General features: G+C 44.8%; 2 protein-coding genes across 2 annotated transcripts; both read left to right on the forward strand.

Moving 5' to 3' along the window:
- The first annotated feature begins 79 nt into the window (after nt 1-79).
- On the forward strand, nt 80-14,951 carry LOC143901727 (uncharacterized). The gene is given in 12 exon segments (XM_077414196.1): nt 80-240; nt 544-646; nt 1,378-1,516; nt 1,766-1,979; nt 2,656-2,858; nt 3,153-3,330; nt 9,436-9,477; nt 9,480-9,638; nt 9,641-9,817; nt 10,121-10,342; nt 10,573-10,791; nt 10,913-14,951. Coding segments are annotated over 12 exon segments (1,899 nt in total). The 5' UTR covers nt 80-164; the 3' UTR covers nt 11,080-14,951.
- On the forward strand, nt 3,356-9,238 carry LOC143901733 (uncharacterized). Its single transcript, XM_077414222.1, has 2 exons — nt 3,356-5,544; nt 7,001-9,238. The coding sequence occupies exons 1-2, from the start codon at nt 5,158-5,160 to the stop codon at nt 7,442-7,444; spliced, it is 831 nt and encodes a 276-aa protein (XP_077270348.1). The 5' UTR covers nt 3,356-5,157; the 3' UTR covers nt 7,445-9,238.
- Nucleotides 14,952-15,233: the final 282 nt, after the last annotated feature.

Consider the following 15,233-nt stretch of genomic DNA (forward strand, 5'->3'; position numbering starts at 1 on the left):
CTTCCATACTCACATCCTCCACAAGTCCAAGTAAGAATAAGCCGTTAGCGAAAGCGTTCACTCGAGTCTGTCGTCGGTCGTCGGTCGTCGGCTTAGCGTCGCGTAGCCGCGCTGAAACTTATGTACGTGTTTGTGTTGGATCAACCCAGATATCCTGGGCCACTATGTCGTGCCTTCGCTATCGCATAGTTGTGATATTTGTTTCCTATTCAATTTCGGCTCTGTGTCTCGAGACCGTGGGTGAGTCAAGTCTTTTATCGTATAACCAAGTATATATTTCCTGACTTTGCTCAAAAGCTACAAGAGCAATCTGTACTTTCGAGAGAGAAACCTGATAAGTTTACCGGTTTATTAATGTCCGTGCTCCCTTACGAGATTATACGTGTTTAACTTGATAAAATTTAACTTAGGGACCATTAACCCGTTGATGTAAATCAATTACGTATGATTAACGATTATTTTTATAAACGTATTCAATATAACGGCGCAACGTTTCACTCGTGGACTACGTGTAAGTGCGTTTCTCATTTAAAAAAAAAATAGATGGTTATCACGAATGTGCGCGTCCTTGCTTCGAGGAACCATCTTGGAAAAAAACGTGCGTCTATCATTTCTTTGTCACGGAATCGCACAAAGATGCAAGAAGGTAAGGTAAACAAAAGTTACAAGTTTTTCTTCTTTTACAAAACAAAGATATCTTTAATCTCGTTGTAAGTTATTTGTAAATTATATTCGGTAATGCCGCTGTAACGTGGTTACGCGAGAGAAGGACAGGGATCGTTTGTAAGGGTTTGTAAGGTAAAATGAGGTAAAGGATCTTACGCCTTGACGTTTAGGCGCGCGAGCTAGGCGCTAAGAAATACGCGATATAGAAAGAAAAGACGTAGAAAGGAAAAAAGTGGCGCGTTTGCGGCGTGGCACGATTAGCATGCGGTGTTCTAACGGTTAATATTCACGGTCGCGGGTTACGGGTCGCGGGTCGCGGGTCGCGGGTCGCGGCATACATTTCACTGGTAGCTGATTGCGCGCGCTCGTGCTCGTGCAACAGGTTCCATAACAGGTACCGCTCGAATCTGCTCGAACCGACCACTATCGCGCGTACGCATGCACGTGTACGCGGTGTAGTGTATATTAGCCAGCGGACTGAACGGACTGACCGGACTTGACTCGGCAAAGTTCAGATTCGAGTTTCAACGCGATTTCGCTCGAATCGTCTTGTCGAAAAGACGAAAAGAGGAATACCGACGAAGTATATATAATAGAGACTTTCGTGCGAGCGAGACTCGAGACTCGAGACTGCGTAAGCGTAAGCGACTGTGTAGGGTGTCGTTATAATGCGCTCTTAACATATACATATACGTGGCACGTGCATGGCAGTTTCTACAAGGACGTCAACGAGAACAACGACGCCAACGACGAGCGCTCTCGCGAGTGCGCGAACGCTACCGCCGCGGGCGCGGGCGCGGGAAGGAGCCTTTTGGCGATTAACGGAAAAAGTCCGGGGCCGGCTATACAAGTGAGTATAATTTTCTAATTTTCTTCAGGTAGAAAAATTACGAAAAAGATGTATACTAATTGAAACACGTTTGTGTGTGTGCGCGCTTCTCACTTCTCGCGAGAGAGACGTAAGTGCGATGAGACCATGCCGTCGGTCGAGGTGTCGCGTGTCAGCGTGCTGTCATGTCGCGAGTCGCGAGAAAAGCCAGAAGAGGTTTCTTGAAAGCGGAATATATTTTTATGGTTATACATATTGTGTATCATATAGGTATGTCTCGGTGACACGATAGAGGTTCTCGTTTATAACAAGTTCGGAAGCGACGAGTTGGCTCTCCATTGGCACGGAATCCGGCAAAAGGATTCCACGTATATGGACGGGGTGCCCATGATAACGCAGTGTCCTATTTTACCCTTCAGTGGTTTTCGTTACAAGATAATAACCCCCGAGAGCGCGGGAACGTACTTTTATCACGCTCATTCAGGTACGTGGATGCCGATTGCCGATTGCCGATTATCGCACGTTCCTCTTCGTCTTTCCTCTTCGCCCGATTTTCACTCTGGTCTACTCCGGTCTGCACCGACGCGTAGAAGTAGAACGTATGTATGTACATACATAGGTACAATAGTATGTATGTATGTATACTTACATATATACGTCTTTCTATCCCTAACCGGCGCGGCGCGGCCGCCGCGGCCGTGGCCGGCGCTCGCGCGCATCAAGAGAAGCAAGATCAATAACGTCCGCGCCCGCGGCCCCGGCCCCGCGGTCGGACCAGGAATCGGCGCCGTTTCTTTCGCGAACGAAGCGAATAAAGATCGCGCCAAGTACATATTGTCCGAAATATTCGCGCGTCCAAACTCCAAAATGGCATACGAGAGACGCGAGCTCGGTACACGCGCCACGTGCCGCGGAGCGGCCTTCCTTCTACGTGGAAAACGAAAATTAAGTCAGTCATCACCATTCCGTTACCCCGTGCTATTTCTATTTCCACGAAAGCGCCTTCGCCTTCGCGTGACTCGCGCTTCGCGCCGAAGCGAGCGACCAAGACGAGTCGCGAGTCGCGTAGAACCGTCGCAGTCGCAGTCGCAGTCACCAAGTCGCCAAGTCGCCAGTGAGTGAGAGTAATAAAATCGAGGGGGACCCGTACTGACCCGTAGTCTCGCAGCAGGGTGACGGGGTGTACGGGTCGTTGACAGTTCGAGGACCATGGGCGCGGGACGAGAACGTCGAGGACGAGGACGAGGATCTCAGTCTGGAAAGGACGCTTCTCCTGTCATCAAGGCCACCGACTCCCCTGACGCGACACGCGAGCCTTTCCACTCCTGCACCTACGCCGGCCGAGCTTCTCGTCAACGGCCAGGTATAACAGCTAACACAGCTTCCATCTCGTCTCTCGTCTCTCGTGTATAGCAGATAGCACTCCGAGGCCCAAGGCCGCGAGTCGAGTCGAGTCGAGTCGCGTGTTGTGCATCGCGGTGCCGTGGCCGCGGCGCGCGCCGGTGGTATCGGTAAATCGGTATGGCATATTGTAATACGTGTAATAAATATGGTCGGGCTTGTAATATTATAGCTATGTAGCTTGGAGCGGGAAGAGGGATAAACATCCGACGATCGAGAGGTTCCGACTTAAAACGTCGTTGACATTTTTTTATAGGCGCAGCAAATAGTCCTGCGGGTGAAGCATGGCGCTCGCTATTTACTACGCCTCATTAATGCAAACGCTCACGATTGTCCCATTTTATTATCCGCCCATGGACCGTCGCTTCGAATACTTGCCGCTGACGGCAACCTTGTACAATCGATGACGGGCACGCATGTCGTTTTATTCCCAGGTACGTTTTACTCTACGCTACGCGTTGCTTTTCCAGCAGTCGTATCCACACACACACACATCTTTAATACTCACAATCAGTATCAAAACTAGTCTCGCGCGCGTTCCAATCTAATTAATTTTATACTGCAAAAGTTTGGTAACGTATTCATCTTTTTCATGGCCTTGTATACTTGAGTTGAGTATTATACATACGAGTATATCACGCAAATGAATACAACTGCGCAAGTGATACATCTTCAAATGAGCTTATACACCCTGACAAGAAGCAAAAAGGGCGCCAAAAGCAACGTATCTATATTTAACGCACGTATATTGTATATATTGCACGTGCTGAACTAAACGAATGCTTCCGTTAGAGCCCAAAGTATCAAGTGTCAGGTCTATCAGTAGAACTTGTATTTGTATACTGCCTGATATGAAGGATGTTTTGAAACGTACAAGTATTATTAAATCGTTGATTGCGCGATTTAAAAATCACGGCGTATACACTTATTTGCATTAAATCTTACCAACTATAATGAAAGTCATGTAATAATTTTACGAATACGATATAAGGTATTCTGACGTCTGACGTCTCAAAGCACAAAGAGACGAAGCGTCTCACGTGTGCCGCGAGAAGAAGAAACGAAGAGTCTGCTCGAAACCGAGTGCACGCATACCTTTGTCCCCGACTCCCGTGTCGCCGCGTCCACGCGATCTCTCGCACATACAACAACGTGACTACTGACTACTATCCTCAACCTCGTGTTTCACGTGTGCCTGCTGCTCCAAGAGAGACCTTCAGACCCCCGATAATCGGACAGAAAGAAATCGCATGGAAGAAAAGAGAGAATCGTTTGCACGTGTACAGAGAGGCAAATTTTTAAGTCGCGGATACAAGGCCTTCATTGAAATCTCATAAATGCGCGGATTTAATTTATCGTCACGGTCAATGACAAAGACGAATGAATGAAGAAGATATAGTGAAAAAGAAAATGTCATGTCTGGACAATCAACATTTTGAAAAATGGCTACTACGAGGAGGCACAAGGTATTATAGTGACGCACAACCAGGTTTTTTTTCCATTATACAATGAGACGAAACATATTCGTGATACGCGTCGAACGTTCTGTGCTCGATTTGATTTTAACGTGACTTCTAGCGTTTGAGATTTAACGGAGCGACAAGAAAGAAAGGGGAAAGAGAAGAGAGCGATATTAGACGACATCGGTAGGATCGGCAGAGCGACTGAGCGATGGTGGATGGTGGTATCCAGACGAGACATCGAGAATAGCGAGAGAAGGAAATATTTTCTCTCTCTCTCTCTCTCTCTCTCTCTCTCTCTCTCTCTCCCCCCTCTCTCTCCCAACGACATTACCTCGGCTCGGATAACGATGTGGATGGTGAGACGCGGCATGGTAGGCAGGCTGGCATGCAGGCAGGCGAACGTTCGCGCAGACTCGGTCGTCTTCGTCCTCCCGCCAGAGTTTCCGCAAAGAGAAATAAAGAAAGGAACAGAAAGGAAGGTGGCGAAGAGCGCGCGCGAGCCCCGTGCAAAAATCATTAAACGCATGCTCGTTTCGCGGCTGCGGCTTACGTCGTGTTGATTCCGGCTTGTGATTTATTAGCGGACGATAGGAGACGACCACGGTTCACCATTGTCGACCGTTGTCGGCCGACGTTCGGCCACACCGCTCGCTCTCTCTCGCGCGCGCGGTGTGGCATCGCGAAGATCGGAGGCGAACTCCAGGCCTCCACTCTCCAGGCCAGCTAGGTCGCCTCGGGAGCTCTACGAGACACCTGAACCGCGAACCGCGCGACCTGTCGTCCTGAGGTATCTCTTACATGTACAGCCACCACGGGCTTTGGGGCGGCTTGGACACCAGCGGGACGCGCGTTGGCATGGAGTGGACCCGTGACAAGACTCTGGAGCTGCTACGCGAGTATCAACAACGACGGGTCCTCTGGGACTGGAACGCCCGAGGTTATCGGGACCGTCAGAAACGCAAGCGAGCTATTCAGGAGCTGGCCGAACGTCTCTCCTGCAACACTCTCGAGGTTGAGAAGAAGATTACAAATCTCAAGTGCCAGTATTCTCGGGAGGTTCACAAGATACAGAACAGCCGTGATGCCGCAACCGGCCCGGACGACGTATATGTCTCCAAGTGGTTCGCCTTTAAAGCCATGCAGTTCCTACAATTCGGCACGCGTAGATACAGCAAGCGGAAGAAGGTAGGCGGACGTTCGGACTCCGAGAGGAATACCCAATACCATCCTCGTGTCCTCGCGTCCTCGCGTCCCGTTTCCTAAATAATCTCTCGGGATCTCTAGCGGTAACGACGGAGAAAACTTGGTCGTTCGTGTGTGTTCTCGTAGTACCTCTCCCCCGCTACCCCTTTGGGCCCTTCCGTATAAACGTATATCACGCGAGATGACGACGGATCAAATAAAATCCACGTGTTTAAAAATACGCGCGCAACGCGTATGTATTATTTTCTAGTACACACGTTACGCGTCTGCTCATTTCGAGACTGTTCAATAGGAGAGAATTTAATTTACTTCGTTAATAAACAAGTCTTTCGACTATTCCTCAGTTCAACGTTCAAACGCGCTTACTTTTTGTTTTACTTTTACGAAAATATACATATGTAGATGTACGATTAACACAAGCTTGCACAGTGACAGACGTTATCGTCCGCGTACGGAAAAGAACAAATAAAGTGGAAAAATTAAAACAACGCGCGCGTTGCATCGACGTGACTGGCTAACGTGTTCTCGCGTTACCCCGTAACGTTCGCACCAGGTTCACATAATTTTTTAAAACGTGTTACCTGCATTATATTCGAAAATAAGTGGCTCGGGAGTTATTCAATTGTAATAGTGCTTCGCGACGGGGAATAATTACGTCGCGAAGGGGATTCTATTCCTTTGTACGTGTACATACATATATGTATATAGCTCGCGTGATTTCCAAGTGGCACCGGCGACGACGACTCGCTGGACGGGCTGCCAACGAGTCCCAACGAGGATCGCGACGCGTCGCTGGTCGAGATAAACATTCCATTGGCCCGTGGCGACGCGTGGCGATGTCTCATCGTCCGCTTTCCAGCGAAACGTCGCGTCGATCTAAGATCTTTGTCCATGGCCGACTCGCGCTCTCCTCTGATACGTCGGTTGTCGTTCAGTTTCGTCGCGTGCATATACGCACGACTAGCACGAGCGGTGATACACGCGTCGATGTTGACAAAGACGATGACGGCAAAGACAGATGTATATCAAATAATAAATAATTGAAAAATACGTCATCTACTTGACGTTTAGTTTGAAAACCGCTCCATCTTCTCATCAAGGAATCAAATACGAGCACTTTTATAAATGCAGTGCAGCTCTGTGCTGTATCGACTCGCGTAATAGCGATGCGATTCCCAAGTTTTATTATAGTTAGAGAGAAAATCAATACGCGTGAAAGCTTCAACGAGTCTTTCGAGTCTTTCTCGGAGATCAGAGCGCGAGATTGGGCGCGAGTCGTGCGAACGCGATACGCGTGAACGCTTCTACGTCGATTGTTTTTTAGTCGAAAGTACGTGCGAGACTGAGAAAAAAGAGAAAAGTGTGCGTCAAGTTCTTTTTCGCACTCTTATACCAGAGCCCGATAAACGTCCTGATCCAACCTGATCCCTTTTCGCAGAAAGTCACGGAGGAACCGAAACTACAAGAAGAGTATATTGTGAGCGACATCGATCCGGAAAGTATAACATTTATGGCGTGCAACGAAGAGACAAACGGCTCCGGTACCGGCTCCTTCAACGCTTCGCTGAGTGAAGACGCCGAAGACGCCGAAGAGTCCTCGTCGTCCAGCCTGAAGGCAATGGAGCTGTATAATGGTTCTTTGCCGAGTCAGGACAGTTCATCGGCCGATCTCGACGAGTCCGGACAGACGAAACTCGAGCCTCGCGCACCGGACGCAAAAGAACGAAAAAAAACAAAGGAGGAGTTTACCAAGTTTGGCGAGAGTATCGCCGTGCAGCTCGCCGAAATTCCTGATTCGTATTCGAGGTCGGTCGCCAAACTCAGGATCAATCAAATCCTCTTCGAGGCGGAGATCGGGATTTACGCGCAAACGCATCGCTAATGAACCAGTCAGCGCGAGTCAACGCGTGAATAACCGACGTGGAAGACATTACGATAAGGTCGTCTCATTCATGACGCATCGTCGCTATCGATCTCGATTTACATATGCTCCAGCTGTAACGAGCTGTAACGAGCTATAGCTCGCTCTTGTCCGAGCAAGTTTTCGGAAGAAACGCGTGTAGAAGGACGCGCGGACAAAAGAAAAAGTCGATTCGCCAAATAAAATGGCAAAAAGAAAACGAATAACGTTGATGCGAGAGCGCGTTCTATCGATCGACCGACGGCGTGCGTTAACGTATTACATATTCTTGATTTAGAGGATTAGAGAACGCAAACCAATACTAAAAGCCAATGCGAATACCAACAAACATGACACGACTTGGATGATCGCACGTCCCCACGTCGTATTATCAGCCGGACGCGAATGCTTAATTCTTAAAGACTGACTTGCGTAAGACTGTATAATAGGCACGTTTTTCCCAAATGGCTGAACGCGAGAATGTGTCGATAAATCGATTGTTTATTTTTTCAGCTAAACAACGTCAGTTTTTATTGTACTTGCGTTTATACGTATGTGCATATTCTACAGAAAAACTCGATAAAAAAATCAACAAGCCATTCCATTTAGACTTTATACACGTCGACTATCGCATTGTTTGTTGATTAATTTAAAATAATTTACTTTTTTGATATTATCCTCTATGATTCTTAACATTATTTCGAACGCAGCGCTAATGCAAAAAGAATGCAGATAATACAGATTAATCAGCAGGAGATGCATCTCTTTTCCTCTGTATTTTTTTCTACTTTTGAAAAAAGTGCTTGCGTCAATGAGATATAAATACGAATGAACACGAGATACTTTTTATTTATAATCACCGCCATAATAATATTGCAAGCAAGCGTGTACGCACACACACACGCACGCGCCACACACACACACACACACACACACGACACAACTATTTGTGAATTCCTAAAAGCGCAATACTAATCGTCGATAACTCGACGTAGATCAGTAAATATATTATAGTTACTCTTTCTTAGTGCTAAGATATTAAATGTGCACGATAACCGAGGATAATCAAGGATCTGATAGCGATGATTGCAGATTTGTATTAGCCTCTAACACGATACATAATTTTTCTCTTGGATAAACACCATCTTCTCACTGTCTATAAATACGAAAGTTAATAATTATACTAGTGAATTAAACATACATCATAATATTTATATCGATTTAGTAATATCGACGTTCTATTATTTAAAATACATAAAATCCTAACAAACAAAGAGCGCAACATGTTACCATTAATCTTGAAATGCTTGCGAAGCAAATGAAAATAAATGCACACGTAGCGCCTGTCGATTAACTTTCTTCAAAGATGACGTTTTTCTAACATTATAGTGGAAATGTTAATAAGGAGCGTGACTAAGTTAACATTTAAATACTAACTCCGAAAACGTGAAAGTAAATCCAATCTGCGACTTTGAAATAATTCATCAGTGATATATAACGTCAGTGACTGTTGTTATTGTTGGTCGATTCGAGCATTCTTAATTGTTCGTAGCAAAACTCGAGTTAAATGTCGATACAATCAGGCTTTTTTTTTCTTCGAAAAATAATCCTTTACAACCTTCGCAATTATTTGTATGTATACATATATTTTTTGGGTAAACCTTATATTTTGTGTGTGTGTGTGTGTGTGTGTGTGTGTGTGTGTGTGTGTGTGTGTGTTGTGTACATATATGTTGAAATTTATACACTTTTGTTCAATAAAAATTATAGAGTTAATGTTACTGTTATACCATTAAAGTGGTCCCTTTGATTTTCAAGCTCGCCTTAGTCATTGCGTTTTGATAGAATTAGTTGTAGTCGATTACATTCGATGAAATATTTTTCGCATCAATCAAACAATCATATTACGTCGTTGCGAGATAAGACGCATAGAACTGAATAAATTATTTAATAAACATGGGATTTGTTTTCAGGCGAAAGACTCGACGGCATTCTAATGGCTGAACAGGCACGTGGCAAGATATTCAGGGTCTTGGAGAATGTCGCACGTTGCGTCAAGAGGCATATATTTTTTACGAAGATGCCACCCTTGATTCGCATGCGATAAGGACTACAGATGCCGACAACTTGGACGAACAGTCGTTTAAACGTGCTGAAAGTGGTCACGATTGTCATAGAATAAAAATGTCATTTGTTCTTTGGATCTGAAGAGTACAAACGTATCGCACGTAGAAGAAAAAGCGGATGAAACGATCTACGTGCCCTTCGATGTAAATACTTTCTCGTTTTTTACGGACGAGATGACGGACACGTCCTACAACTTTTATATATCGAGATATTATCCAGCTTACTTGAGTAAGAAACGTACGTTATCATTTATGACGTTATCATTGAAAAATATTGTCATATTTGTCAAAGATGAAACGGCTACTCGTTAAATAACGTTATAATAATAAGGTTTAGAGTTTAGATTTAGATAGTTAAGTACAAAAAAGAGAGATAAAACTAGAGAGAGAGAAAGTACTGCGTGCATGTAAGAAATATGATCGTATCGTTCATGTGTCAGCTGTCACCCATAATGAAACGTATACGTTCTTTCTTTCAAAGATGCATGCAATAAAATATTTTTGTCATATCATGTATCGAGGAAACGTTCAGGCTTAAAGAAAGGCGCGATAAGAATACCGCAGATTAATGGCGTATCTTTCAAATATCCGCCATCTCCGATATTATCGCAACCAGAAAATACCTTGGAGAAGTCGGTTTGCTCCCTCGATAAACTTTCTAGTGAATGTGCCGACACACCGTTATTTTGCGAGTGTCCGCACGTGCTCCAAGTTCCACCGAGAAAAACAATCGAACGTATATTAATAAACGAAGGTACGTGTTACCCAAAGATAAACCCATCCCCTGCGAGATAGTCATATTGAATGAAAGCTAGAATATACACGTTAGCGTAACACGATACAACGAACACAATACACATCCTATATAAATAAATGAAGAAACTTGTTGCGCTCTTTAAAAGTTAAAAGCGCTAACTAAAAAAGTTACAAATACTAAAATTAGTAAAGCCATCAGTACATAAGCAGAAACCGTATCTTTCCTAGGCTTTGGAGGCACGGCGTCCTATACATTTTATTTACATGGTTACAACGCCAGTATTATTGGCCGAGAGACGTTCGAGCAACCTCTAACCAAAGATGAACGTATATCCTTGGACCTAAATGGGAAGATACGTCGAAATCTTGTGACGCCAGTGCGAAAGGATACTTTTGTCGTACCGAATAAAGGTTACATCATTCTTCGTTTCTACACCGACACGTTAGGTAAAAGCATTTTATATATACATATAATATGTGTTAGATATCGCGTAGATAGAGATGAAACTGCTGCATCTACATCTACCGTAGCGAGCCTGATTTAACCGAGATCGTGACTCCTTATTAGGATATTGGCTGTGGGAAGCGAGAAGTACAGCTCTGTATCCTCCGCTACTCGGACCTGGAATGCACGTCTTAATGAGAGTAGGTCTCCGGCAAAACTTACCCCTTGTACCGATCGACTTTCCTAGCTGCGGCAATAACAAAGGCATGGATTTGATCGTCGAGCGCTGATAAATATCTTCAACCTCTTTCCGTATTATATACATACGGAAAGTATGATATATAGAGAGTATCGCCGCACAGTGTCGCGAGTTGTGTATCTCGAATATTGTTATTGAGTTATATATCAATCGTTAGTATTTTTTTTTTAGACTGTGTTACCCTTGTTATTTTGCACAGAAAAATCTGTATAACTTGTTTCTATTGATTTTTATTTTATTTCGTACTTGCGACGCGTGCGTGTCGACGGTGCAGTGTTTTCGCGGATATAATTTAATATATGTATATATATAACAGAAAAGTAAAATATACTGAAGATGAAGGTGATGTTGGAGGCGTTCAAACATCTTCTCAGTATATATAAGAAATAAATAAGTAAAATAAAGAAATTTAACGTTCCTTTCTCGTATCGGGCCACGGCGCCGGCGCCGAGATTGCACGCGATAACGATATCACGAAAACAAATAATAGATATTCCGCAGCAGAACGACGTATTAATGACAGCAAGGACAGAACCCTGATTAATAACACTGATGTAAAAAAATCTGTATTAAAAAATATATAAAAATATAGGAAGTTTTTACGCAGACACCGTACGTACACGTTGAAATGCAAAGCGTATGTAGCGAACTGCAAACAGAAAAACAAACCCTATGGAAGCTACGCACGACGTCTACGGCTTTTCAACGAGGACGTTAATATTTCTTTCTTCGTACCTAAGAAGGCGTTGCGCGAAACTTGTGTGGCATACGAAAACGCCGCTAATGATTTAACGTCGCCGTGAAATGAAAACCATCACTCACCGGTTGACGCGCAACAGCGGAGTTATAGTTGTAACCCTGCGTCGATCTGTAACGGAAATATTTTTACATTAAAGCAGTGCAGTGCCCAAGATACGCGCGACTTGTATTGTACGAGAAATGACGTACGGCGTCGAGTATACGGTAAGGGCGACGCACGTCGCGCTTGAGAACGTTGCAGACGCCGCCACGGGACAGCAAAATAATAAACGACGAACACGCGAGTACTTACCCCACGGTTGCTCCGCCGTCACCCGCGGCCTCCCAGACCTTCTCCTCCTCTCCGTGGTCCTCCTCCGGTGTCGCATCTCTGTCGGCGCACTCACTCACGCGACGCGGCGACGTTCGCGAGCGAAAATCCATCAGCTGACAACTATACATCGGTACTTGCTGCACCGCGACCAGCAACTCCACTGCAAAAAAACAATAATTATCAAACACTGAACTCTCTTATAGAACTGTCGAAAATACGTGTCAGAACCGCGGAAAATGGAAAGAATCGCCGCGCGTCATTAGTTAGCGCGACACTTGTCGCGCGAAACGTCGCGCTGGGCGCGGATAAAAATTGTTCAAAAATTGTTAATCGATGGGATATCGATTTGAACGTGCATACATGTGTGGAGAATTCGATTAAAACTATCGGGAACTCTCGTCAAATATAATAATGTTCAACATGTTTTCGCGCGACAACGGAAACACGCGCGTGGCCCAAATAATATGGGGCCGCAGCTCCCTGGCGACGAACGCAACGGCAAATAAAAAAGAAATACAGCACGTTCCGCGAATCTATATTATGTATATATACGAGCGTAAGTTAACGTTTAAATTAAATTTTTACACATGTTTAACACACACTATATAATACACGTTGTAAAAATATTTACGATCGTTCGTCGGGTTTTCATTTCTCCTTGTCCCTTCCCATTTCGCGCGTTGATATCATTTCCGTAAGCGAAAGTCAATACCATAGAATACATTATATATACTATCAGAGAGAAGGTCTGATACTATATATGCTTCGGTATCCGTATTAAATTCCGCGAAAAGCACCATGCATTTTAAATAAACATTCGATTTATCACAGTTTTCCGTACGCTGAACCGGCGCGGCGCGTCGTATATTATTCGAGGTTTATCTTCATTTTGCATATTAACGACGAAAACCGCGCGAGCTCCTCGACGGGACGACATCGACGTGGCGATTTGGCGATCGCCATCGAAACTGGGCCTTAACTCGCGTCGAACGAATATAAAGCGTTTTTTCTTGGCTGCACTATCGCCCTGCACTGCCCTGCACTACCCAATAGCGTTGCACTAATGTTGCACCAGTGTTGCACTAGTGGGCAATAATGCAGCCAAGAAAAAACGCTATAAAGCGTTGCGTTGCGTACTTACAGGAGAGGCGAAGCACGGTACTCGGGTGCCTCCGCGGTGTACCTCGATGTATATAATTGTCTCGCGCGCGAACGCCGGCCTCGATCGCGGGTCGATATTCCAGGGACTCCATCGTCGTGCTCGTTACCACATCGCACACATCGTGCTCGTTCGCGACCGAATACGATTACGTCGCGTACGATCGAAGCGGATCGGAAGGATCCACTGGGATCCACGCCAAGTCGCGACGTCGCGAGTCGCGAGTCGCGATCGCAACCGTACCACGCGCTGTCCTGATGGGAACTGTCAGCTGGTGTCCCCCCTCCCCCTTACATTCCTTCGCGCAGACGGGCGCGCGCCGAACTCTCTCATCGATCGATACCGTGCTACCGCTACCGCCCGCGGCCCCGCGCCGCTCGCCAATGTCATACCGCCCGTGTTGCGCGCGTACCGTCGCACCCGTGTGAAGTTAGCCCCAAACTTAAAAAAAAATTAATTTTTTTTAACTCATTTGATCGCTCATCGTTTGCACATGCATGCACATTTTGAATTTTCTTTTGCACACTTCTAGTAAAAAAGTTATTAACAAAATAATTTGAGGGGGGGGGCACTTATTCACATTAGCCCCTCGACTAATACGAGCAACGTAGATCCAAATAATCATAATCGATAGATTTTCGTTTGCACATTTCGAAACAGGTCGATTTTTTGTTTGCAGTTTCGAAAACGGTCAATGTCAGTAGATAAATACGAAACACGGATATTATTGTGTTTAAAATGGCATTGATCGATAGATTTTCGTTTGCACCGTCACAAACAGGTCGATTTTTCGTTTGCACACCCCCAAGTTTTCGTGTATATAATAATATAAAATGTGTTTATGAAAATTATACAATTCTCTTTAAATATCGAGTTAAATATATAATGTCACAATAGTGACAACGTGGCGAGACGTCATTTGTTAATAAACGCGCATGTAAAATTAAACGTGTTTATTATTTATTATTAAAAAATGACAATGGCTAAAGTTCTGTGTTGAAAGATATGATTTATATTTATAATAATGAATAATATGAATTTATAATACGATATGATATATTCATAATTTTTTTTTTAAGTTGGGGGCTAACTTCACGCGGGTTACCGTCCGCGCCGACTTCCTCGCCGAGTGAAAACAATGCCGGTAGCTCTTTGCTCCTTTTTCTCGTTGCCTAGCCGTATGCGACACGAATTCTGGAACTTTTTATCGTTTAATGTTGTTCGAGAGAGCATACTTGGCATTAAAGGATACGTAGCAATGATAAAATGAACGCATTTCTCGAGATTTCTTTAGTGTCATTTGTCGCATTTTCGGCGCGCCGCGGACGTTCTCACCGAGTATAAAAACGGTAGCGTTGTCGTGCACGCCGCGCGCCGGCATGTCCGCACTCGGCGATCTAGGTCAAGGCCACGTTAGAAAGTAGGTCAATGTACAGCGCGTGACAAAAGTGTCCCACCGCCCGCGCCCGCCGCTCAAGTAGGTCAAGGCCATGTGTCGCTGTGGCTTGGCGCGAGAAAGTTTTCCCTCGCGTTTGTCGCAAGTATCCGGGCTACCACTCAAGATATAGAGATGATTCGAAAAGGACTGTTTAGTTTATACTCTGCGCTATTGGAGTATCTCGCGTTTCTTACTAACACGTACGTCCTTCCGTTTATTTAACGTGACAAAGCGCGCGCGTGCCGTAAAAATCGGGCGCCAAATGATATCTGACTTTCATAAACCGCTTGTATCTCGGCAACCGCAAACGATTGAAAGTCGATTCAACGAGCACTCGTTAGTTTGAAATCTGCCCTATTGGCACATATCTCGGCAATCGTAAGTGATGGAAACGTGATATAAAAGAAAACACTGCAAAATCGTTTTAGCCTTTTTTTTCCTCGTTTTTAATGTTTTTTTTTTTTTAAGCTGATTTCATGAATACGTGTTTAGTATTTTTGTCGCAGCACTCGTGAT

This window comes from Temnothorax americanus, unplaced genomic scaffold (assembly GCF_048541705.1).
Source record: "Temnothorax americanus isolate GAGA-0224 unplaced genomic scaffold, ASM4854170v1 Scaffold36, whole genome shotgun sequence".
Lineage (NCBI taxonomy): Eukaryota > Metazoa > Arthropoda > Insecta > Hymenoptera > Formicidae > Temnothorax > Temnothorax americanus.